The sequence below is a fragment of the Carica papaya genome, chromosome 2, assembly GCF_054855325.1.
Source record: "Carica papaya isolate Zhongbai chromosome 2, ASM5485532v1, whole genome shotgun sequence".
NCBI classification, from domain to species: Eukaryota; Viridiplantae; Streptophyta; class Magnoliopsida; order Brassicales; family Caricaceae; genus Carica; species Carica papaya.
The window spans coordinates 13,249,393-13,275,799 of record NC_142310.1 but is presented as its reverse complement, the minus strand read 5'-3'; the positions used below and the strand labels follow the sequence as shown (position 1 = coordinate 13,275,799).

At 34.7% G+C, this 26,407-nt stretch overlaps 2 protein-coding genes across 25 annotated transcripts in view; one reads left to right on the top strand and one right to left on the bottom strand.

Annotated features, from left to right (window-relative positions):
* Nucleotides 1–1,397: 1,397 nt before the first annotated feature.
* LOC110817334 (Leucine-rich repeat protein kinase family protein) lies at nt 1,398–8,357 on the bottom strand. Of its 4 annotated transcripts, none has more exons than XM_022045826.2 (20): nt 8,200–8,357; nt 7,971–8,097; nt 7,746–7,869; nt 7,594–7,665; nt 7,222–7,296; nt 7,075–7,146; nt 6,824–6,985; nt 6,671–6,745; nt 6,519–6,590; nt 6,316–6,387; nt 6,162–6,230; nt 6,002–6,076; nt 5,853–5,927; nt 5,631–5,765; nt 5,078–5,550; nt 4,828–4,980; nt 4,348–4,490; nt 4,042–4,261; nt 2,637–2,872; nt 1,398–2,122 (listed from the first exon to the last, which is right to left on the bottom strand). In XM_022045826.2, exons 2-20 carry the CDS (start codon nt 8,053–8,055, stop codon nt 1,658–1,660), a joined length of 2,853 nt encoding a protein of 950 aa, XP_021901518.1. In that variant the 5' UTR covers nt 8,056–8,097; nt 8,200–8,357; the 3' UTR covers nt 1,398–1,657. The 4 variants fall into 4 exon arrangements, with proteins under 4 accessions (XP_021901518.1, XP_021901520.1, XP_021901519.1 ...); XM_022045828.2 differs by having other exon boundaries at nt 4,828–4,977; XM_022045827.2 differs by having other exon boundaries at nt 5,853–5,924.
* Nucleotides 8,358–9,076: 719 nt separating this feature from the next.
* Nucleotides 9,077–26,407, top strand: part of LOC110817314 (thiamine biosynthetic bifunctional enzyme TH1, chloroplastic-like) — a 46,785-nt gene continuing 29,454 nt past the window's right edge. For 3 of the 21 annotated variants that reach the window (XR_015817008.1, XR_015817009.1, XR_015817007.1), the window contains exons 1-4: nt 9,459–9,688; nt 9,834–10,237; nt 10,364–10,475; nt 21,274–26,342. Coding sequence is in view for 11 of the 21 variants with exons in the window: in XM_088213369.1 (XP_088069495.1) it covers nt 10,125–10,138; nt 10,364–10,475; nt 21,274–21,375; nt 26,278–26,301 (252 nt within the window). In the remaining 10 variants the exon portion in view is untranslated. Of the gene's footprint in view, nt 9,322–9,343; nt 9,426–9,457; nt 9,689–9,833; nt 10,238–10,363; nt 10,476–21,273; nt 26,343–26,407 lie in introns of those variants that run through there. The other 18 variants (XM_088213369.1, XM_088213370.1, XR_015817005.1 and 15 more) reach the window with 17 other exon arrangements.

Here is a 26,407-nt window from a genome sequence, read left to right as displayed (position 1 = left end):
TAAACTATTTAGAATTCTTTTATCCTTGTGGCAGTTTTTTACTTATTTATGACTAAAATGAATTTCAAAAAGTTGAATTAAGTGATCTACTAAGTGTGCATCACTTATATAAAGATTTGGTTTAGTACTCAATTTGTGCCATACTATAAACATGAAATATTATTGTTTTGTTTCTTCTTAGTAATAAAAATTATAAAACAATTTATATTAAAACGTTCAGAGGTAATGGTCTATGTCATCTCGAAGGGGATAAGACAATAATTCCTTTAGAGCTCATATTTTCTCTCAATAATTTACTACTTCTAGTTATTTTTCTATCATGTTAATAAGAATGTTCTTTGTTCAACTCTTTAAAATCATAGAAGTTTTTGTTACCCAATTCTTAAATTTTACGTTTTAAATTGAAATTTTAATGATTTACTTTTCTTTTAGAATTACTTAAAAAAATTATGATAGTAAAAGAATGATTAAAAACGACATTATTAGAAAAAATACCAATGCATATGGTAAATTTTATTTTTTTATATATATAAAACTATAAAACTCTCATAACTGTAGTCTAACCCATCGATTTGAGTAAAAATTTACATTCACAAGTGGTTCAAAGAGACAAACTTAGTCCACAGCCATATCGTTATCCTGATTATGATTGATATTTTTGTTAATCAAAGCTTTACCTTGGTTCGTAGCCGTGGGAGGACGCAAGTGCCATTGCACGTTTCTCCGTTAGTTCCCTCATGGAAACCTAAGTGATACTATTTAGTAGGGAGAGTAAGCATTGAATGAAGACATTAAATCAAAGTTGATGAAGTGGGCGATTCCATGGTCAAGAACTGCACTGTCCAGTGGCCCTAGCTTGGTGGCATTTAGTTGTGTGGCCAAGGGAGGAAGGTAGAGATTTTAGAAGACTTGGAGTCATTAACTAGGGTTTTTGAAGAAAAATATATTTTCGTTTTTTAAAAATAGGAATAAGTTGTAATTAATAAATTTATATAAAGATATTTTTGAAAAATTATTTATAAATCTTTTTTTTAAAAGTAAAAATAATTTTTGAAAAAACTTAGGAAGTCTACTTATGTGTTTATCTATATTAAAAATATATTTTAATTTTATTTTTTGTCAAAAATATTTATAATATTTTAAGATAATGTTTCTCAAAACACAAAAGCAACACCTAGAAGTTATTGCCAAACCTACAATAAAAAAACATAATACATTGAAGAAATTTATTGTGGATGAAAAAATTGAATGAAATGAATTTATTTTAAATTTATTATATTAAATCGATACGTCTCCCTTGGCTTAACAATATTTCTTCCCCTATCAAATATATATATTATAGTATATGGAACTAAATGACATTTAAGATGGAGATACTATTTAAAGATATAGATATATTAGTATGAAATTAGTTAATTTGTTTATTTTTCTAATCTGTGTATTAACCACAACTTGTTACTAACTATTTATGGATTTGATACGTTATGTTTTGAGGATACAAGACATTCTTGTTACAGTATGAACCAATATTTTACCTTTACAACTTTAAAAAGCAGCAGACAAGAGATGGAGAAAGAGAGAAGATAAATTTATAAAATAAGATAGCAAGTAATTAAGAAAAAAAAAAAAAAAACCGAAAGTTGAAGGAATGAATATCCTACTTGGGTTCAAGCTTTGACGAAAAAGTAAATCCACCACTGTAATCAAATGCATGAAGATGTAATTTTGAAGAGGCAAAATCAGTAGCTGATGAAGATGCTGAAGTAGTAGCAGATAAATCACTGTGTAGAATGGTTTCAATAGCCTTCACCACTTCACTCATGGTTGGACGATGTGCAGCTGATTCTTCCACACACTGCAATGCCAGCTCCACAAACCTAACAAATCCATTATTACCCATCTCATCTCTACACCGTTTAAGCCTGGGATCAATTAGATCACTTAGACCCCAGTACTCCTCCTCACTTCTGTCTATTGCCATTCGGACCTCCCGCACTATGTACTTTCCCTTCTCAATTGGTTGCTTTGCTGTTACTAGCTCCAGCATTACCACTCCAAAACTGAAAACATCGCTTTTCTCTGTTAATTGTTGACTCATGTAGTACTCTGGATCCAGATATCCCTGTAACCAAAACCTCTAATTTCATATCCCGTTATAGTTTAGAATCAGTAATTTCAAATTCAATACCAAAAGTTTCATTATTAGTCCAAACAGTTTTAACCAATTAGCTTAAACACGTGGATGATGTAGACTTTTGAAAATTTTGACATATGAACTGCTCAAATTAGACCTTTTTATCATTTTAGAAAACATTGGAATTAAATAAAATACTTAGAAAAGAAAATTTGAACTGCCAAAATTTGAAAAAATTTAGGAGTACTAAAACCAATTTTTAGGTTTTCTTTTTACTTTTGAAAAGGCTAATCCAATCGCTACACACAAACTTTTTAAAATATAAAATGTTCACTTATTTAAATTAATATTATTATATTATATGACTAATAGTAAAATTATTAACACCATGACCACTAAAGATAAAACATGGGTATTAAAGTTACCAAAGACTTCTAACCCTACCTAATACTTACTATTATATGCGTCATAATATATTATAAATGGTTTCGTTCATACTCACCAGCGTCCCTTTAACTTGAGTTGAGACATGTCCTTTAGAGGTGTCTGATACTAATTTTGATAATCCAAAATCTGCAACTTTGGCTGTCAAATTTTCATCAAGTAAAATGTTGGTGGACTTGATGTCTCTATGGATAATAGGAGGGTTTGCATGCTCGTGCAGATAAGCAAGTCCTCTAGCTGACCCAAGAGCAATTCGTAGTCGTCTTTTCCAATCAAATTCGATATTTGATCTTCCTAAAATCCATGGTTCACAAAACCAACTAAGCAGTTTTATTTATAATATAATCTAAAATGTAGGATGCCCAATTCATCTGCACGATGTACTCTTGTAAATTTTGATTTAGCTTAAACAATTTCTTATAATAACATATTAAATCTATTTTCATCTTTAAATATGATAAATGCATTTCTTTTTAATTGTCTTTAAGTTCAACTTATGTCACTCTTTTATACCATTTTACATAGTCAAACAAGTTGAATAGATCAAATGGTTAACTATTTAATTAATTTAGGATCTATTTAGTCAAATTGGTATTTTTGCTGTGACATAGTAAAAATACTTTGAAAATAACTTTCAGTAAAAATAATTTTAAAATGAAAAATAACATACACTTGAGAAAAAAGAAAAAAAAAACAATATAGTATTTGGTAAAGCTTGTTGTGCAAAATACTTTAAATATAAAATTAATATTATATTCCATTAATAATAAGTATTGAAATGCATAAAAAAATATATAATAAAATTAATTATTATAATTATTTAAATGATATTATTTTTCTTCTAAAATTATTTAATAATTTAAATGATTTTAAAATATTTACTTTATTAAAAATAAATATTACTTTGAAATTATTATAATTTAATTTTAAAATAAATATTATTTAAAAAGTTATAGCAAATATAAAATTAATAAATATGTTGATGGAAAATATTCTCACCCCTTAAGGCATAAATCATTTCTCAAAACATCTATTCTCAACTTTTAGTCAACAACAACTTTTTGTTTACCTTGAAACATTTATATTTTTTATTTTATAAGTATTTGACTAAACTTCTGTTCTAAGCAGAAGCAGAGACAAAACCTAGTCAAACATTCACTTAATATATATGTACATGGTGGCAGGTATAGAAATTAACATAAATAGATAATCTAAAACCAAATGCATATGTATACGTATTGCCACTGTATGCATATGGAAATTTAAAACCCAAGTACTATTGCATATTTGAGTTTGTTTTTATAGTTATTTAACCCTTTTCACTTCAACGAAATCAAGAAGATTGAAAAAGGTTCCATTCACTAATTGAATATAAATGTAGGACTCGTAACAAACTAAGTAATTAAACTGATAATGTTATGAATTACTCCAATTTGGTACTGTTTAAAGGGGAAAGAAATAACCTGACAAGCAGTGTCTAAGTGTTCCTCCGGCCATGTACTCATAAACCAACATCTGCTCTCCTTGTTCAAAACAAAATCCCACGAGCCCAACAAGATTCTTGTGATGAACTCGTGAAAGCAACTCAATCTCTGTTTTGAACTCAGCTCCACCCTGCATTGATCCTTGCTTGGCCCTTTTAATTGCTACTACTTGTCCCTCTGGGAGGATGCCTCTGTAAACCTGAAGTAGACCAGTACCACCATTTTTATTTTAAAAAACCATCTTATCATATTTATACTACAAATTTCAAAAAAGAATTTAATTACCTTGCCATAACCCCCATAACCTAATTCATTGCTTTCAGAGAAATTATTGGTGCACTTCTTAAGTTCCTCATAGCAGAACCAGCGTGCTCCTTTCAATTGTGGTGCTCCCCCACCACTATCTTTTCCACTGGGTGCCCACGATGCTGAAACAAAAAAAAACCTCAGTTTATTTTATCTAACAATCTTTCCGTTTAGCCTCAACCTTTTTTTAAAGACATGGTAAAAATAAAATTCTAACTAACATTGTCGACTCCACAATAAGAAATGTCATCGTATCTTAACAAAATCCTCTTGAATGCTTAGTCTAAACTTAAATTTTAATTTATTTTTTTCTTGTAAATATGTACAAATAATAATAAGTTTTTTTTATCTGGTTAGGAATGCATGAATCGTTAAGTATAAACAGTAGAAGAAAACAAAATCTATCAAAACTAAATTCAAACAAGCAGTACTAAGTAGACAGGAGGAGCCTCAGCTTACCAAACGGCTTACTGAACCCAATAGCTTTTTCAGCACGTTTCTTTTGGCGAATGGCATATATTACTACTCCCACAAGGCAGAGAACCAATGAGGCACACCCAATGGCTATTCCAAATACAACACTAGGGCTTATAGAATTTCCCCCATGTTCTGCTGAAACAGTAAAATAAATGTTTTTCTTAGTTTTCTTGGTTTTCTCATCTACTCTATGCGTATACATATAACTTCAACTCAAAATCTTCCTACTTACCTGGAAATGCATAAGGAGAAGCAATAAAGTAATACGGTCCAAATTCTGGCGGAGGCTTGTAAGTTTGATTACTTAAATCAAATCCAATCCTCTGTACTTCTGACCTATTGAAATACTTTCCACCAGCGGGAAACAGTGTGAGCTGCACCTCCAGATAATCGTCAACGTTGAAGAAAGGATTCTGAATAAAAACTGAACCAGGAGTAAGGTCCAGTTTCACCCACAAGCTCATCTCCAGGGCATGGAACAAGTTCACATTGGATGTGTCCCTAAAGGAAGGTCCTCTGAAGTACAACGTACCCTCATATGGATAACCACATTCACAGCTTTGGGGGCTCAACTTCTGATCAAGTGGACACAATTTGCTTCCACAGTTTGCCAGACTGGTAGAATATGGCTTTGTGGGTTGCTGCTGAAGCTGACAGTAGTTAGTATTCGATAGAGCAGTTGTGCAAACTGGGTTTCCTACAAGTCTGAACACTTACTGTTAGACAAATACAGACACATGATTCCATTTCCATCACTAATTAATTAGGTCAATCAACTATCTCACATCAATGTATCTGTATATTCAGAACTTAAGGTCACTGATGATATCCTGTTGTCCTGCAAATCAACTAACTGCAATTGTTGGCCAATGCTGTCACCCAAGTTCAATGTACCATTAAAGGCGTTGTTCTTGAGTCTCCTGTTCACAATAAAAAAAAATCATACATATTCTGCAACTTACTGCAACTTTAAATTACTGTTATGATACATTCAACTTCAAGCTTACACTTGCTGTATCTGAGGAAAGCTGAAGAGCTTTTGTGGTAGAGTTCCTTCAAGTGATCCATACTCTATGACCCTGCTGAACAGAGCAGATTATGGAACTTGTGCAACTGAGTTTCATATTCACATTTTTGTGAACTATTCAAGACTTACAGAGTGGTTAATGAGGGTAAGGTTGAAAACCAAACAGGAGCATCTGATGGATCAAATGAATTATTGCTCAGGTCCCTGTCAAAGTAAACCATTTATAAACATTGAAATGAACAATACATCAAGTCAACAAAAAATGGAAACTCCCATGCTCTCAACTCACACATAATTAAGTGTACTCATTTGTGCTAGATCTGGTAAACGGCCGGTCAGGTTATTGTGTGCTAAATTCCTGAAGAAAAGTAGAACCGCACAATCAGTTGGGTGATTACCGACCTGACGATTCTAAGAAGAAAAAGAATTAAGGAGATACCCACAGTTCATTGATGTTTGTGAGGTTGTTTAGATTTAATGGGACCTTTCCTGTCAAAGCATTTCTATCCAGCCGACTGAGGCACATTGAAAAAGTGTGAATTTCAATGAATTTCAGGATGTAAAACAAATTTCGTTGTAGAACAAAGAATGCAGTCATAGTAAGAGAAATGAGAATTATATGAAATTTATTATAGTTTTCACTCACAGAACCTCAATAGTCTGAATGAGTCCTAACGTGGTTGGGATACTTCCAGTAAATTGATTTCCATCAAACAACCTGTGGTTAAACTGAAAAACAATTAGGAAAAGAAACATTTAGGAAACCAAATAGCCAGAAGTTATGACGGGTCAACTTACACATGTATGAGTACCATCTTAGAGCTGAACAGCTTTGGGGGAATGGTACCTGAAAGTTGGTTCTTATTGAAGTGGCTGCAAGGGTCATATAAATGGAACACTCATTTCCGTGGTCGGATGCAAACTTGAATTGGGAAACTGAAAAGGACTCACAAGTGCTTAGCCTTTAAAAGCAGGTCGAGACCCGGATCAGTGGGTGTTGAAACTGGAAGATCACCTGTCAACTGATTGTCTGCAATGTCCAACCAGTAGAGCTTGGAGAGTTTACCCAAAGAAGATGGAATTCCGCCCGTAAAGTTGTTTGAATTCAAGGCCCTAAGAAGCAAACACGGTTCTCATTGTGTTACAAAAATCAAAAGAGAAAGTGAATGTCACTGATGTATATCACTATTGTAAGTTCTTACAAGAAAGAGAGTTGTGCGAGATTGCCGAGTTCTGGAGGAATATTGCCAGTGAAGCTACAGCCAGCCAGGATTCTGAAAGGTGAAATGGAATGTTTATTACACAATGCCATGTTGGATATATAGGAATTATGCAGACAGTCATCTTACAGGATATTCAATTTTTGCAAGTCACCTAACCGGGGAGACAAGGAACCAGTGAGTCCTCGATTAAATGATAAATCCCTGAAAGCAAAATCATAAATCATATTAAAATGCAGTCTGCAGATGGAATTCATTCTTTAATTTGGTTTCCATTACTGAAATTAATATCGCTTTTATCACAAACCCTATTTTCCTATTCTACACCCATTAATTATAAATGACACAACAGATGACCACAGTCTTCTGCACAACAAACAAGCTTAATTACGAGAAGAAGAAGAAAGCAGTACTGAAATCTGATTTAAAATCCAGAGTGCCCCCACACAGAAGCAAATTAATTAAAAGCTCCAATTCTGAAGGGAGGAAGGTTCTACTCACAAGGATCTCAATTCTGTCAAGCCCCCAATATCACCACTTAGTTTCCCTTTCAGGCCCATTGTTGATAAACCCCTGCCAACATTTGAACATGAACAAGTCCGCTTCAAGTACTCATTGCGATAATTTCCCAAAAACAAACAAACAAAACTGACATTGCAGTAACCCTGGAGTCGTTGCAGGTGATTCCTTCCCAAGGTGCTCCGCAAGGATCATCAGCCTTTCCCCAACTAGGAGGTGTATTCTTCCATTGATCCTTGAGAGATTGAAGAGCAGCAGCTGCATCAATTTAACCATTTAAATTACATTACCAAACTCAAAATAAAACACTAAAATCAAATCATCACCATTACATGCTTGAAAACACAAGAGCATTATACCGTCACGAGGATCGGTAATGGAGGAGATGGTGTGAAGGATTTTGAAGAAGAATGCAAGGAAACAGAGGAACCGCGGAGTTGCCATGGCAACCGCCAATCGTCACTGCCCTTTCTGATCCGTTCGTGACTGAAAAATATAAATATATACATATATATAATGTACATAGTCAGTCATGAACAAGCATCAGCGACAGCATAAGCGAAATTTTCAAGCTGGGAAATGATTTACCTTGTCTTCCAAGCCAATCTATACTCCCACATCGATTACCTGAAATCTATTCTTAAGTAACAATTTATTTTCGGTGGATGTCTGTTGTAAGTTTTAAGAATTAATCATACCTATTTGATTTCAGTGTAGAAAGGGTCCCACACTCGAATTGTCGAACTACTTTACTTACCTATTTTTTGTTTTCTTCTTATCAAATTTCCAACGACCTTTTATCATGTATTTTTATGCCACGACAAAAAAGAAAAGTGCAATCCACATCTTTGTAAAAAATGGTACAGTATTAAGTATTTAATTAAAGAATAATTTGTTTTATATTTATCATATTTAAATTTTATTTATAAAAAATATATCAAATATATAGTAAAAATAAACTATAATAAAATTATTGACAATAATGATAATAATAATTTTTAATTACATAATAATTAAATATTAATATTACTGTTATTTTTATATTATTATTATTTCTATTCTTATTATTTTTAGTCTTCTTATCATTTTATTTTTATTCATTGTTGGTGTTTTATTTTATTGATATTTGAGAAAGAGAAGACGGAAAAAAAAAAAAAGGACGAAAAAAGGCTAGAAGGGAAAAATAGGAAAGAAGAAAGGAGCCTGAAAATGATGTCGTTTCAATTAAAACAAAATCAGACCCCTTAAAGAAGAAAAAAAAAGAGGAACATGCATGTTGGCTATAGAGGAAGAAAAGATGTAAGTTTTGATGAAGAAAAAAGATTTTATGAGAAGAAACAGAAATCCAAATAGATCATTGAGAAACGAGAGATAAAAAAACAATAAAAGAATAGTGATGATATAAGAAAAGAAAAGAAGGTAAATTGTATAACGTATATACACGAATTTTTCCTTTAATCTAAAACTATGCATATGTATACATACATAATACATATGCAGATCCCTTCTAAGCTTATGTGCCACCTAGTTTCAAATAGTTTGATTTGAGATTTCCTAATTATCAGACTTAGTGAAATTCCAATCCCAATCCACCTAGGCACAAATAGAGTTTTGTGGTTAAAAACATATGAGGGTATTCTATTAAGTAAATATTTGTTCGATTTAGCTGTTTCCACAAACCTCTATTGGTGGACAATTCCATTTTTTTAGGTACAAATCCCCATTTCAAATTCTTTTCCATTATCACTGCAAATGGTTTTTGATTTTTGTTTTGAATTGAATTGTGTTTTTACGAGGCGTAAAAGTTTTGTAGGGTAAGACTAGTGTTAGCATTACATGATAAATAAGCTGTACAAAATAAATGATTCCCTTACAAACGACCACTGTCATCTATAATTTCAGGTAAAGAGTAAGGTATCTCTACGGTCGTCTTCCACCAGAACTTGTAAAAGAAGTTACTTTTGACCGCCAAGTGCCATACGGATGTAGAACGATAAGCGAAGAAAGACTAATCAATATCCTTACTTCTTACATGGCTCTTGCAGGAGTTCTTTACAATCCCTTATTCTTCAACAATGTGAGTCACTCCAAACAGATTTTTTTTCGATTGCATCTCCTTATTCACTTACATACTTTCATCTGTTTCAGCGTTGGAATTAGTTTATGACTTTGTTTTCTGTGATTCTTTGGTCTGACTATAATGTAACATTCTATCTCTCAAGTGGTTGCTGTCGAGCCCTAGAGAAGCTTCTCACTACACATTCCGTTACTTGACACTTTCAAGCTCATCTATGGATTCAAACATCGATAGAAGTTATCAAAAGCAACGTTTTGTGGCGCAAATAACTGGTTCTACAACAACAAATGATTGCTCCAACAAGAGAATTCCCATGTATTAACTGTTGTCGGGTCTGATTCAGGAGCTGGTGCTGGAATTCAAGCTGATTTGAAAACTTGTGCTGCTCGTGGAGTTTACTGTTCCACTGTCATAACTGCTGTCACGGCACAGAACAATGTTGGGGTTCAGGTTGCACTTTGATATTACTTTTCTCCTTAAAAAAAAAAAATCCCGAAATTGAAGCAAGCTTTTGTTTACTCAAAGATTTTCTCAAACAGCTCGGTGGAGGTATCTTATAAATCTTACTACCAAATTTATGGTTACAATTCGTCTAAATAATCTCTTTTTCGTTTGTTCCAGTTTGACAGCCAACTTTGTTCTATGGTTTCTCTGATCTATTGTTCTTTTTCTCAGGGTATTAACGCTTTGCCAGCAGAGTTTGTTGCAGAGCAGTAATGATTACATTTTATGGGTATTTCATTCAACTGGTTTCGTGAGTTGGTCTGACTGGTTTGATTTTATTGAGGTAATTGGTCATGAATTATGTCTTTTAGAACAGATAAACTTACAGCAGTATGTGTATGCATTTTATAAGCGCAAAAGAAGAAATAATTAAGGAAATTTAATATTCTTTTTGGAAATTATAATAAACTATTGGACAGAAGAAAATTATCAGTCGCTATAAGTCCCAATTTGAACTGAGCTTATGGTATCTCATAAGATTACATATAATTTTCTTGAGTTGAAAAATTAGGTCTTAATTTGAAGAAAAGATAATAAAGTAGTCAAATTGAAAAAGAGATCAATGCTCCCAATATTAATTGAGTATTATGAAAGCACTTGGATTTGATAAGATCCAATACAAGTTTTTTAAGTTAAAAAATTGGGATTTAATTTTGAAGAATACATAACAAACTAATCTAGGGAAAAAAAAGCCCAAATGCTCTAAGTCCCAATACGATTTAAATTTTGACAGCATTTGGAGATATCCCCATGCTGTCCTTCTGGGGGATTCACACTTCATTTTTCTTGGCTGTTTAAGCTTTTTACCGTGCTGTTTCTGTCACCAAGAATGTTTTTGGTGTCAGAAAAAAGATCTTTTGATGTGGTTTTGCAAGCAGAAGTGGAGGATATCCTTAGAATCAGAAAAAGGTTCGCCTCTTATCTTCTTAGCTTGGAAATCAGATATTTGAAGCTTTAGGGCCATAATTCTTGATCCAGAGTTTATAAGAGTGAGGGCAGGTTATCTCTATCTGGTTGAAATGGAACAGCAGGGGCATCTTCTAGAGCTGAAAGAGAAGAACAAGGGCAGTAAAGGGAGTTTGATGATCCTCAAACCAAAGCAGAGGGTTGGTGGCAACTGTCAATGGGGGTTTGTTTGGTTTCCGACATCAATTTAGAGGACAGGAAGAGGAAAGCCCTTGAGGAACCTTGCTGGTCGGAGGAAGAGGTAGAGATGCCAAAGAAATCGCCAGTTCTAGAGGCCTAAGGATAATGTTAATGGGCCAAATCTACCAAGACCAAATTCCTCTAGGCAAGAGAAAGAAAAGTAAGCTGCTAATGACCATAAAAAGGCTGCTAGTAATGCTGTTTCCTAAAGACCTTGCAAAAACAACCAAGCTGGTAATAAAAAAACCAGACCAAGTGACATGATCCTAGACGGCTCAAAGTTAGTTCCCAAAGAGCAACCCCACATCGAGGAGGAACCCCAAAAAATCAGGATTCTCGTAGGTCTTGTCCCAAACAGGCAAGCAATTCTAAATTCTTTTCATTTCCTAAATGGGGTCGACTCAAACGGGAAATAATCCTAGTTTCCTAAACTAGAACCCCCTGAAAAGAAAAGTAACTACATCTCTAACTACTTTTCTCAACGGGATTACTCCAAAGAATGGGAAAAATTTGTTCAAAGCAAGCTTAAAGCCCAAGTGAGATTAATGGGCTCGAAGGATTGCAAGAAAGTCCAAATGTTAGATCAACCAGAGAAGGCCTCAAGACCAAACAGCCACGGCCCAAAGGAGATCGCGCCAAAGGAAGCGGGCCAGCCCATGCCGCGTCTTGGGAAGCTTTTGCCACACGCTTGTGCGGGATGAACAAGCCACAAAGCCAACACGCCTGGGAAAAGTCGAAGCCGCCTGCAGCAGAGTGCGCATGTGCGCGCATTAACTCCAGCAGGCCACATGCAGGACGCGCATGTGGGGACAGCCTCTGCCGCATGCATGCACCAGCCATGCACGCGAAGAAGCTTCTACGCGCGCTAGGCGCAGACAGCAAGCTTGCGAACCAATTGCACGCGGACAGCCTGGACAGCAAGCTGTTTTCCTTCTCCAACTCCTTTTCCTTCCCTTATTTCCACATGTTTTCCATGCTGCAACAAAGGAGGCTCCTACACAAAATTGAAGTCCAAAAGAGCACAAAAGGAGTTAAGGAGTTCAAACAAAGGAAGAAGTAGTCTACTCCTAGTCATTCGATATTATTTTATTAATATAATTGGAGTTCTAGATTAAGATTCAATTGTTTAAATAATTTCCAGCAAAAGTTCTGGTTAAATTAGTTTTAAGAGTTCAAGTAGGAATATGTAATCCTACTTTGGTTGTATTCGTAAAATAAAGTCTATATAAAGGTTTCAATCTTTAGGTTGTAATCACAACTAACAACTTTCAAGATCAATAAAATTTGCAAGATTTTGCTTCTTAAAATTAGTGTTGTTGATTTTCTTTTAGTGTTCTTTAAGTGTCTTCAAGGTAGGGAGTTTCAGAAGCCTTGTTGAGTCAGGGAATCAGGATTGATTTATCGGGTAAACTTTGACATCCTTCCTTATTCTTTTATTTTTTCCAGTTATTTTGAATTTGCATTCCATATTGGTGGGTGTAATTTCAAGTAAAGAGGGTAAATTGGGTGATTAAGCTTTCCGGTGTCACGTTGTGTGAGGTTTTGGAAGTCAAAACAATCATTCCCCGACCCTCCCACGTCACCAAGTCCATGTTTTAGAGCACTCTTCCTCATCAAAAGGCTTGCTTTTCAACTAGGGAGCCAAACTGCCAGTCTCAAGGCAATGCATAAAAAGTGGAGGTAGAAACGTCTTCACATTGTTTATCAAGGTCTGATTTCTTCCTCTCTGGAATTTCCTCCTCTTTTGGCTAGACTTGGAACTTGTGAAAGGAGAGGTTGCTCCCATGCTTGCTAAGGTAGTAAACCAGTTGCAGGGCATGGTGTTTGCTGTAATGGGCTGATGAACAAAAGAGAAGTTTCTGTTTGCGTGAAAAATAATATTGTGAAGATGCATAAGGAGTATGAAGTGAGCTTGTAAGGTTTCAAACAACAAGCATTCAATTTGTTCTGTGCTATGGAGGCTAAAAGAGAGGGAGAGTCCACTGATGACAGGTCTCATAAAAGCAGGAACAGGAGGGGCAAGGGTGAAAGAACAAGAAAATCTAGGGAGCTTAAATGGTTAGAATGCATAGCCAATTATGGTAAGAAGGGCACTTCAAGGAAGTTGAGGGAGAAAGAAGACATGAAACCATTAATTAGAATTATTTTCTGGAACATGAGGGGGTTGAACGTTAAGGGGTCATAATGAAGGGCTTCCTTAAGGAATGGGGTGGCAGTCTAGTTTTTCTGCTAGATACTAAATTTGCAAGCATGAGTGAGGATATTTTCAGGGTACATACAGTAGGCAGGAGGTTGTTTGATTGGATCTATCTGCAGATGGGAGTGTTGGAGAAATCATTATCTTGTGGGAAAATCAACCAGAAATGTTCGGTGTTGTACACTGATGGTGCCCATTTCTTGTGTATGAAAAACAGAAGTGGGGGTGTTTCTTTCCTTTTCGTGGGGTGTATGGAAAGGGGAAAGGTAGAGATAGGCATTTGTTATGGAATGATCTTGAGGCAACTAGGGGTTAATGGGGTAACTTGCCTTTGTTTGTGGGTGGTGGTTTTAATACAGTGTTCTACTATCATGATAAGTGCAAGAACAGATTTCTCTTCGGTGTCTACTATGAATTTAGATGTGTTGGATACTGGAAGGTTATTTATCTCTCCCTCGTGCAGGGCAAATGGACATGGTCCATTTTGAGAGAGGATGCTTGCCTACCTCATATCGATCAATTTTGGTGTCTCTGTATTTTTAAGAATTGATGCCTAACTTTATCCAAAACTTTTGCTCAGGGTCAGTTTGAATCACCATCCCTTATTTCTTGGCAAATTTGGCATTAGATGAGCCACTTTCCTCTAGATTTTAGAATAAATGGCTGAAGATGCCTAGATCTTGGTTGATTATAAGTTGGTGAAGAGAGGAGAACTCGAGAGGCTTTTGCTAGTTCTCGAGTTATTAAAAATCTTTCTTTCGTCCAATCCAAATAAAAGCTTGGAGCTCTGCTTTCAATAACGGTGGTAGGTTTGTTGGGAAGGACTAGGCAGATTGATGTCCTCAATCAAAGGGAGAGGGAAGGTTGACAAACTTGATTCTTATGGTGGAAGTGGTTTGAAGGCAGAGATCTAGGTTCTTGTAGTAGGGGGACCGCAATACTTAATTTTTTCATAGGATTACCAATTTCCATTGCACAAAAAATTTTATATCCCTAATCAAGGTTAATGGGATTGGATTCAAGCTTGATATGTTCCTATCAACTGGATCTGGTTGAACACTCCCCTCTGCTTGTTCGTGTGGATGTGGATGGTCTATAGATAATTTTTCCAATCTACCTTATTTCAAAAAGATTTTTTCCAATCTGCCAGCCAGAAATTTGTACTTTAACTGATTGTCTTCATGATCTTCCTGGTAAATTTTCATGAAAGATTCAAACTGGCCTGTAATTCAAACCTTGGCTATAATTCACTCATAACTTTTGGCTCTGAGACCAAATTGTTAAGGCCCTTAGTGACATATCTAGTTATAGAAAATTGAATCTAATAAGAGTTTGGTAATGTTTGTGAGTTTTTTTTTCCTTTGCCTATTTTGATATCTACTTTAAGGACTCGTCAAGAGAGAGCCTTACTTTCTCTTGAGAAAAAGTACTTAAACTTTTTCTTTAGTTTTGTTCATACGTAATTCTGTCTTCATACATAATTCTGTCTCCAAGAGACTGCAGCTTTTGTTACAAACAAAGGAGTAGTTACCTAAAAGTTATTTTCAGATTTATCTTGACTAGCATTTTGTTCTTATCTTAATATTCAGCCTTACATTTTTTGAAGCATAAATTTGATGCATGTGGAGTAGCCAAGGATTTTGTGGCATATGTTAAAAGGCAAATTGGTTACTCTTTCAAAACTTTAAGAACTGATAAAGGCACATAATATATTACTTGTGATGATTTTTAAGAAAACATGAAATTAAGCATCAGTTACTGACTAGGTACACTCCTCAACAAAACGAAGTGGCAGAAAGAAAAAATAGAACCATTATGGATATGGTGAAGAGCATGTTGCATTGTAAGAAGTTACCTAAGTTTTTGGGCAGAAGCCATTGCTTGTACAGTTTATGTTGTAAACAGATGTCCTGTTAAAAGTGTTCGTAATAAAATCCCACAAGAAGTGTAAAGCGAACAAAAGCCTAATTTGAGTCGTATGAGGATATTTGGTTCAATTACTTATTCACATGTAGCAGATGAGTTAAGGAAAAAACTTGAAGACAAAGCGGACAAATGCATCTTCACTGGTTACTGTATGGAAACAAAGAGCTACAAGGTGTACAATCCAAAGGCCCAAAAAGATAATCATTAGCCGTGGTGTTAACTTTTGATGAAGATGGAGTATGGGAATGGTGAGAAGAAGAAAAGAGATTGTTGTCAGTTTCGCTATTCATAAACAACGAAATAGAAACAAATAATCACACTGGTGAGCAGTCTTCTCCTCTGGTTTCCGAAGAATCATCTGGTGTCTTTTTAGAAGCTTCATCTCCTTCTATACTTAGACGCTCACAACGAGATTGTCGTCCACCAGCTTATTTAAAGGATTATAAAATTAGTGATGATTCTGACGATGATGAAGATGTTGTTCATTATGCTTTCTTTGCAGATTATGATCTAATAGTGTTCGAAGAAGCATCTAATGATGATTGGTGAATTAAAACAATGGATGAAGAAATTTTTGCCACTAAGAAAAATAATACATGGGAATTAACTGTTTTGTCAAAAAAGAAGAAACCAATTGGAGTCAAATAGGTGTACAAGACAAATACAAATCTAACAGAGAAGTGGAACGATTTAAAGCGAGTCTAGTTACAAAAGGATACAAGTAAAAGTTAGATATTGATTACTTTGAAAGTATTTGCCGCTGTTGCTAGATTGGATACTGTGTGTATGATCATTTTGCTTACTACCCAAAATTGTTGGAAAACATATCAAATACATATAAAGTCAGAATTTTTAAATGGTGTACTCGAAGAAAAAGTGTGCGTTGAACAACCACCTGATTATGACAAACAAGGTGAAGAAGATAAAGTTTATCGGTTGAAAAAAGGTTTTATATAGGTTTAAACAAGTGCCAAGGACATGGTACACTTGTATTAACACCTATTTTCTTTATCATGGTTTCCAAAAGTGTCTGTACGAACATACTCTGTATATCAAAATAAACAAGGATGGAGACATTGCTGTTGTTTACTTTTATGTGGATGATTTGATCTTCACCGACAATAATTCAAGACTTCTATCAGAATTCATGGAGTACATGATTGCGCACTTTGAGATGACATATATGGGGTTAATGCTTTACTTTTTTAGTATTAAGATCAATCAAACAGATAAAGGCATATTCATTTCACAAAAAAAATACACAGGAGATATCTTGAAGAAATTTAAGATGGAAGCCTGCAAACCAATACTAACACCAGCAGAAGAAAGGTTAAAGCTTGCGAAAGACGGCAGCGGTGATTTGGTTGATGCAACAAACTTCAGGAGACTTATTGGAAACTTGAGGTACTTAACAGCAACTAGACCTAACATTGTTTATAGAGTTGGTATTGTGAACAGATTTATAAAATCATCACTACAGTCTCACTGGCAAGCTACAAAGTGAATATTGAGATATATCAAAGGAACGCTTGATGATGAAATTCTATTCAATCACTAACAAAATGGAATTAATTGGCTATACAGACAGTGATTGGACTAGTGACACTGAAGAAAGAAAAAGAATTTCAAGTTTTGTGTTTGATATTGGTTTAGGTACATTTTCTTGGTCCTCTAAAAAAAACAAATAATAGCTCTTTCAATAGCAGAAGCAGAATATATAGCAGCTGCAAGTTGCACTACCTAAGCAATTTGGCTACGGAGGGTGCTTAATGAATTAAAATATCAATAAGATGGTCCAATGACAATCTATTGTAATAATAAATCAGCTATCACCTTAACAAAGAATCTAATGTTCCATGGTCGTAGCAAACGTATGGACATCAAACATCACTACATCCGTAAGTTGGTGAAAGATAAAGAGATCATGGTCGAGTACTGTGCATTTGAAGATCAAATCGCAGATATTTTTACAAAATCACTTAAAACAGATATATTTATCAAGCTAAAGAAAATGTTGAGATTAAATAAATCAAGTTTAAGGGAGGATGTTAGAAAATTAAACTTGACTTAATTAATGTTGCAAAGTTAAACTTGAATAAATTAACAATAAAGAAGGGGAAAAGTGAGGTGACAATAGTAAAGAGGGGAAGGCAAAACAACAATAATAAAGAAGGTGAATACAAAATGGTAGCAATAAAGTGAGGGAAGTGGAACAGCAATTTTGTTGCTTATATAAGTATGTACATATACAGGTTAAAGATAAGTGTCAAGAAAAAAAAACAATTGGGGACGTGAGGTGAAAAAAAATAAATGAGATTTATTAGTTTCAATAAAGTAATGTATAGCGAGTTTGGGATATGAAATTTTGTTTTATAAGTGTTGTAAATTTTGTATTATTTCTATTAATAAAATTCTGAGTGTTTGTTTGATTATTAAATTTATTCTTGACAATTACAACAGAATTAAATTGTCAATAAAAAGGAAAAGTGTTCTAATCGTCAATGGTGTAATCATATTTTTTCAAACGTATTAGTGGAGAGAGCGGAAGATGGCATCTCATGTGTATTCAACAATCAGAACCCCTGTTGTCTCAGTATGTCCAATCATCATTCTCGAGGTCTGGTCATGAAATTCACAATAAGATGAAGAAAAAATCAATTTACAATTGAAGTCGTGATGATTTGGTCATTGAAATAAGATTTTGGCATAATTAGGAACATGAAATATGTTAGTAAGTGTAAAGTGGAGACTAATCTTTATACTTTCAATTTTTGGTACAATGGTCAGTGAACCATCACCTCTAACTGTTTTCTTATTGTTGGACATGGAACATAAGTGTTAAAGTACTTAGAAGAGTTAGTCATGTGATCTGTGCCTTCCGAGCCTATATTTTAGGACACTGCAAATGGTTTATTTAAGGCATTTAGTCCATGCGAGATAGAAAACATTTCTAAGTGTGTGAATAAATTGGTACCTGTAGGTTTCTCCAATGACACAAATCGAGTCCTTAATCTTTCAGTCTCTACTTTGCATTCTCTAAGATATGATGTTCTCTTCTCCAGTTCAGTTTTATACTGTTGCCATATTGAGATTAGTGCCAGTAACCTTTGATGTAAGTTTAGACATGATAAAAAAGTTGGAGTGATGAAGGCCCATAGTTCCAGTAGTCGGCAACGAAGATCGTGAAATCCGTGCAAGGGAAACAGCTGGTCGACGCGCAGCTTGCTGTGCTCAGCTGGTTGGGTGCCGCTGGCTGTATGAGGCTAGCAATGAAGGCTGGGAACAAAGTAGAATTGATCACTTGTTCTCCACGAAACAGAGGATGTGGAAAAACAGAGCCGAACAAAGGTTTTTGTGGCTGTGCAGAACAGAGCTAAACAGCCGAGCGGAACAGAGTAATATAGAAACAAAGCAGTCATGCGGAACAGAACAGGAAAGAAGCAGATTGCACAGAGGCAGAGCAAAACAGAACACCGGGTGGAGTGGAAACATAGGCTAAACAGAGCAGTGGCGGCTAAAACAGAGTTTGGAAAAATATCACAATGGCCGCCGAAAACAGATTCTGCAAAACAGAGTTCGGCTGGGTGTTTTTTGGCTATGAAGGATGGCTGGGCAGCAGCAAGATAGCTGCAGAATTTTGGCTATTAGGGCTGGTTATGTGTTTAGTTTTTTTTTTTTTCTTTTATTTCCGGCAATAAAGGCTGGTTAACTATTTGGTAGACTATTTATGATTGTTATTCAATATTGAGTTATTGATGTGATTATTATGATCTAAAATCTTCAAGTTTGATTCTTGATAAATTTCTTTTATATATTTTTGTTCAAGCTCTCTTTGTCCTGCATGAGCTTTCCTATCATCTTTTTTATTCTTTTCATCCTGTCTAGCAATCAACATAGAAACATCAAATAACTGAACACAGTCAGTTTTGTAAAGACAATAAGACTATCTAATCTCTTAGCATCCTCAGGGAAAGGCAACTTGATCCCTAATGATGGCCATAGAAAATGTTCTGAGGAGCAGATCCTTCTTAGAGCTTACTTTATAAATTATATGTAGGCAAAACCTGTCTTGCCCCATTGATTGCAGCTTGAAAACTCCTACACATTATAGCATGAATGACTGAATAAGCTATCAGAACCATTAGTTGAGTAAATTTTCATCTTTTCTTCTATATCTATATTCAAAGTTAACCTCACGGCGTAATTTGTGATATCTGATTCCTGAATGCAGTGGGGAGCTTTTTCCCTTGGCAGACATAATAACCCCAAGTATCAAAGAGGCATCTGCTTTACTTGGTGGTATTCCACTTGAGACAGCTGCTGACATGTATTCTGTTGCAAAGTTGTTACATAATATGGGGCCACAGTTTGTCTATTTGCCCCTCTATCAATCTTCTCATCAACTAATTTTATTGAACAGTTATTACTGAAGTGAATTCTCTGTCAAAGGTCTTATATAACTCGTACTCTTCGAAATATGTTTGATTTCCCTAACAAGATTCAGTTACACAACTAGTTTCAAGTCGTTGTTATCATTGAAAAATTGTATTCAGGATGTACATTCCTTTTTTTTGCTTTAGAGGGTATATAACACAAAGCAACCAAGGTGAACCTTTTGATCTTTGTATTTCTCATTCCAAGAATATATTAGACCATATAGGATCACGAAAAGAGGAAAAACTTTATAATGGAAACAACAACATTTTGCTTGCTAGCATCTTAACAAGGAAGTTAGTACTTCATTGCTAATTGATCTAATGAGGCCTCTAAATTAGGAGCTCAAGAAACAATGAGCTTCTACATTAAATTTTGAGAGAGTTAAGCAATAGTGTTAGGTTCTCTGGTTAAGGATCAAGTTATGGATCTAGAAATGGGATAATCTAAGAGGGGATTACAGTTTTTAACAACTTTTCCTCCTTTTCTTTCCTGGTTAAGGTTCTAGAAATAGAGTTAGGTTCCCTGGCTAAGGGTTGAGTTACAGCTCTAGAAATGAGATAATCAAAGGGGGGATTAGAGTTATGAGTCTAGCAATGGAGTTAGGTTACCTGGTTGAGGCTTCAGTTATGGTCTAGGGATGGGATAATCAAGAGGGAATTAGAGTTTTTAACAATTTTTCTTCCTTTCTTTCTTACTGCCACAGAAAGTAAGGCTTGATTGTGGAGAAACCTAAGGTATCATAATTTAGGAAGAACTCAGAGTTTAGGAAGAAAACCCAGCAATTGATGAACAAATATTGCTTGCCTTAATATCCAGCTGGAGATTTTTATCATCAATGACAGCAGGAACTTCTTACTAAGCAGAACACCCTAAACTTACATAAAATTAAAGAGGAAACTGAAATAAACTACTACAACAAATTTGGACATAAAGAAAACTAAAATTAGCCTAAAACTAGGACCAAGCAGGAAAAAAAATAAAGACAAACTATGGATATCCAAAGGAAGCAGATATCTGTTTCACCCCTTGACTTGATGTAGAAATATTAGGAATAAGTTATATTTACTGTTACTACTCACTGTCAAACATCTATAACAGAATGGTAGCTGTCATTTAGTAAGAAAGGTTATTAATTTGTTTTGTTTTTTTTTCCTTTCTGTTTTGCCTATAAAATGAGGCACAAAACCATTGATGAAATAAGATGACAAAAAGAGTTTTTGCTACTCTCAAAAATCTTTTTGGTATCGGAGCCAAGTTAATTTTGTATTCTGTGCTATACATTCCAAATTTGAATTACAATCTCTTATCAATAAGTAAACTATCACAAGACTTGAATTGTGTAATTATATTTAACTATAAACTGTGTGAATTTCAGGACTTGGATTCGGGGAAGACGATTGGCAATGCTAGTATGAATTCAGATCTTTATTTACTGCAAGCTGACAACTCTTCTCTTAGTAGACAAACTCATCATGCAGTACTAATTCTGAATTTGTGAACAATTTAAATAGGGAATGCCTCATCATGTTATGACATTATCGTTTAGGACATTCTAATTTCTTATACTTAAAAAAGCTATTTTTTACTTTTTTTTGAAATAAAAATCTAATTTCCTTTCAGTACAAAGTATGTCAACTGTCCAAATATATTTGAAATTCATTTCCCAGTTCAGTTTACAAATCCACAAAACCTTTTTCATTAATTCATAATGATGTATGGGGTCCCTCTCGGGTTACTAGTATCAGCGGGACAAAATGATTTGTATATTTGTTGATGACCACACTATAATCACTTGCATCTTTCTCACGAAAGAAAAATCTGAAGTTGGTCAAATTTTTCAAAAATTTTACACTATGATTCAAAATCAATTTCACACTAAATTCAAGTATTGAGATCAGACAATGGGTGTAAATACTTTGAAACTACTTTGAGATAATATTTTTCTGACCACGGCATTATTCATCAAAATTCCTGTATTAATACCCCACAACAAAATGGCGTAGCTGAACGAAAAAAATAGACGCATTCTTGAAGTATCCTGATCAATCATGTTCACTGCCCATGTTTCAAAATTTCTTTGGGGAGAGGCTGTTCTCACCGCTGCATACTTAATAAATCGCATGTCGTCCCAAACTCTTGCATTTCGAACACCCTATGATACATTCTTAAAAGCCTTTTCACAATCTCATATCCTTCATACCCTTCTCTACAAAATTTTCGGTTGTTCAGTTTATGCCCATGTTCATACTCACCTCAGGGGTAAACTTGACCTAAGAGTCATTAAATGTGTTTTTGTTAGATATTTACCAAATAAAAAAGAATACAAATGTTTTTGTTCCAGGACCTGTCATTTCTACAACACTATACATGTTATTTTCTTTGAAAACCAGTCATTCTATCCCACTATTGATATTCAGGGGGACAGTATTAATCAGGACTATCAAGTATGGGATATAAGTACACCACCTCTCAACTCTCTTCCCCAGTGTATTCCCGAGTCCTCATCAAATTTTCCTGAAACCAGTATCAAAAAATTTAAATCTAAACCTGTACCTACTACTTTCAACAAAGAGTTACGTATCTATATTAGGAGAAACAAAACTCCAGTTGATAAAAATTCTAAACCAACTACATATTACCATGAGTTTATTCCAGTTCCGAGCAGTAAGGACATATCAGGTAATGAGTTTTGAGGCACAATTTCTTATATTGTTATTATTACAGATCATGATACTGAGTTACCTATTGCCTTGCGGAAAGGAACTCGATTTTGTACTAGACACCCTATACAGGATAATGTTTTATTCAACAACTTGTCTTCAAAGTATCATGCATTTGTAAGTAAGTTTGATGGCAGCTCCACTGAACCTAAAACAATTCATAAAGTCCTTGCACTACCAGAGTGGAGAGGTGCTATTCAAGAAGAGATCAGAGCTCTAAAAAAGAACAAGACTTGGGAACTGACAGAATTTCCACCTGGAAAACATAAAGTGGGGTGCAAATGGGTATTCACTGCAAAACACAATCCTGATGGAAGTGTGAATCGGTACAAAGTTCGTCTAGTGGCTAAAGGCTTCACTCAGTCCTACGAGATAGACTATCAGGAGACATTCGCCCCAATGGCTAAGTACAACATTATTCGGGTATTACTCTCTCTTGCTTCTAATCGTGATTGGCCTCTCTGTTAACTTGATGTAAAAAATGTATTTCTCAATGGTGATTTAGAAGAAGAGGTATATATGGAAGTCCCTTTGGGCATTGAGACCACATATGAATCTCACAAGGTATGCAAACTGAGAAAGGCACTCTATGGTCTAAAACAATCTCCGAGAATTTGGTTTGACAGATTCACTAAAGGAGTCAAACATATGGGCTATGAGCAGTATCAGTCTGATCATACTTTATTTGTCAAGAACAGTGCCTCAGGTAAGAAAGCGATCCTAATTGTTTATATTGACGATATTATTTTAACAGGTGATAACATAGAAGAAATTCAGAAACTCAAAATTTTTCTTGCCATGGAGTTTGAGATAAAAGATCTTGGAGCACTCAACTATTTTTTTAAAATAAAATTTGTTCGTTCTAAAAATGAGATATATGTGTCACAATGGAAATATGTTCTTGACCTACTAAAAGAAACAGGGATGCTTGGGTGTAAACCAGCAGAAAAACCCATAGAAACGACTACAAAAGTTGGTTTTAAAACCAATGGCAAGACAGTTGATAAAGAAAGATATCAGAAACTTGTAGGCAAACTTATTTATCTCGCTCATACGAGACCTGACGTCAGTTTTGCTGTTAGTACTGCAAGTCAATTCATGAATCAACCTACTGATGATTATATGAATATAGTATATCGGATCCTAAGATACCTTAAGAAGACTTCAGGATAAGGACTACTTTTTTCCAGAAAACAATGAACAAGAATATTGAAATCTACACAGATGCAGATTGGGCGGGTTATGTAACTGATAAAAGATCCACATCTGGGTACTGTACTTATGTTTGGGGAAACTTAGTCACTTGGCGGAGTAAGAAATAATCTGTTATATCACGAAGTAGTGCACAAGCTGAACTTCAGTCACTTGCTCATGGAATATGTGAGGGGGTTTGGTTAAAAAAGATTATAATGAAAATAAAATTCTCAGTTACTACTCCCATAAAAATATGGTGCAACAATCAATCAACAATCAGCATACCTAAAAATTCTGTACATTATAATCGAACTAAACATGTGCAGATAAATCGGCATTTCATCAGAGAAAAGATTGAAGATCAAACTATTACAATATTTCATGTTCCTACTAGTCAGCAAACTACAAATATTTTAAAAAAGGCACTTCCCAAAGGATCCTTCAATGAATTGATATTCAATCTAAACTTACTCAACACTTATGTAACCTAAATTGAGGGAGAGTGTAGAAATATTAGGAATAAGTTATATTTACTGTTACTGCTCACTGTTATTTTATTTTTGTCAGACAACCAAGCATCCGTAACAGAATGCTAGCTGTCATTTAGTAGGAAAGGTTGTTAATTTGTTTTGTTTTTTTTTTCTTTCTGTTTTGCCTATAAAATGAGACACAAAACCATCGATGAAATAAGATGAAAAAATGAGTTTTTCCTACTCTAAAAAATCTTCACTTAGTTTTCTTTTACTCATGTTCAGAGTGTTTGTGAACTTGCCAATCAAAAGGAGCCACCTGGATTGCTTCATCTTCATTAACTGTTAATATTGACCTGTTTTGACTCATAACATCGCTTCTTCCTTAAGACAGTGTTTGTCCTCAAGCACGAAGGTGGGTAGCGAGCAGCAATAGGAATGATTCGCGAGTAGCATCTGCTGGTGAAAGAGCCTCCCAATGGATCAAGGTTTCTTGTTGTCTCTTTTATGGAATGATAGTTGTTTCTGCCAAAGGAGTCAGCTGAAACTTTTTTTGGATAGAAAAAGAAATCCTGTTTAAAAGGAAGAATGAAGAATGATACAGAAAAAGGAGGATTTAGATATCATTACTTAGAGAAAGAAGAAAAGGAAAAATACAACAAAGAATAAGGAAAACGAATCCTGGGAAAGGATAGCTAACCAATCTCTATATAAAGAAGCCAAGAATGACTCTCTAAAGTGCCCATTCGTCTTATTATCCCAAAGGGAGGTTAATAAGAGTAATTGCTGAAAACTTTTGTATTTCTTTTCAAGTCAAATTCCCCATAATCATCAAAGAAAGAACCATGCTGAAGTGCTTTAGCCTCTTTCCTCATATACTGAGTACATAGTATAAAAGAAAAGAAAAAACCCTCAGTTGCACCAAAAGATGCGCAGGAAACACCTAAAACACATAACTCAAGATGCAAAATCAGATGTATGAGTCTCTGTGGCTCTAAAACACAACATAATTCCCAGATGATAACGCACCATTTGATGGACAAGCTTGGAGCAAATTATTAATATGCAACTTAAAACAAACTGCAGTCTAACAAAAACCTTTAACTTTAGAGAGAGCAGGAACCTTCCAAAAATATTTATTGAAGATATAATTATGAGACGTAGGATTGCAAGTTGAAAGCAAAGCAGGATTTCTAAGTATAAAGGCCTGAAGGTCCCAAAGACTAGATTCAAGGGTCAAGGTTTTTAGAAAATCCAAAAGAAAATGTAACTGAACTAAAGAAATATTGTCAACTTACCGGTCATTAAGATTTCTAAGGAAAGACATGGTCCAAGAAAGGAAGCATTAGAATAATCTGCAAATGAAGAAACCGTAGCATCAGTGGGTCTGAGACAAATTGCAGAGTTGAGGGAAACAGGCTACTAAAGGATTTTGTTTGCATTGGAGATGGTGTCTGCTTCTTTTTCTTCTGGTTCTCTTTGCAGTCCTTTCATATTTGCATTTAGGCTGAGCTTTTCTCTTTTTCATGCAAACCATTTTTCATCATACTTGGTGATCATCATGCTTATTACTCGGGTTGTAGACCCTTTAGTCTATGATGCTTTTAAAGTTTAGATGTGGCAAAAGATGACAAGGAGGAGCAAATAAGCTAAATAAGAGATGAGCAGATGCTGTATTTTCTGATTTTTTTGTGTGATTTCCGATTGTTGAGGACATAATATGGATTCTACTGGATCATACTTCTATGTTTATATTGGTGGTTGCTGGTTAGGTTGTTTCTGTTAACAGAATTAACTTCCAAATGCTTGACTCTGCTGTTCTATTTCTTTGCATCTGCTCTAGCCCGGGACAAACCCTGCTAGAATTGTGTCTGATTAGTTCACCTCCAAGAGTATGTGTGGTTATCACAATAATTTATCCAATAACTGAAGAAATGACAAAATTGGGAAGCTTTCAGAACAATTATGGACTCAAACAAGCTAATTTGTTTTCAGAAATGTACTTGTAAAAGGTGGTGACCTTCCAGATTCATCAGATGCTCTTGATGTTTTCTTTGATGGTAAGATCAGGTTCTTAAGAATTCTTTAGTAACACATATCCCTTTATACAAAGTTAATGCTGTCG

Coding starts and splice junctions, on each gene's coding strand:
- LOC110817334 (XM_022045826.2), bottom strand. CDS start 8,055: ATGGCAACTCCGCGGTTCCTCTGTTTCCTTGCATTCTTCTTCAAAATC. Junction 6,077..6,161: donor ATGAGTACACTTAATTATGT/GTGAGTTGAGAG, acceptor TTACTTTGACAG/GGACCTGAGCAATAATTCAT. Junction 2,123..2,636: donor CTCAAGTTAAAGGGACGCTG/GTGAGTATGAAC, acceptor TTTTGGTTACAG/GGATATCTGGATCCAGAGTA.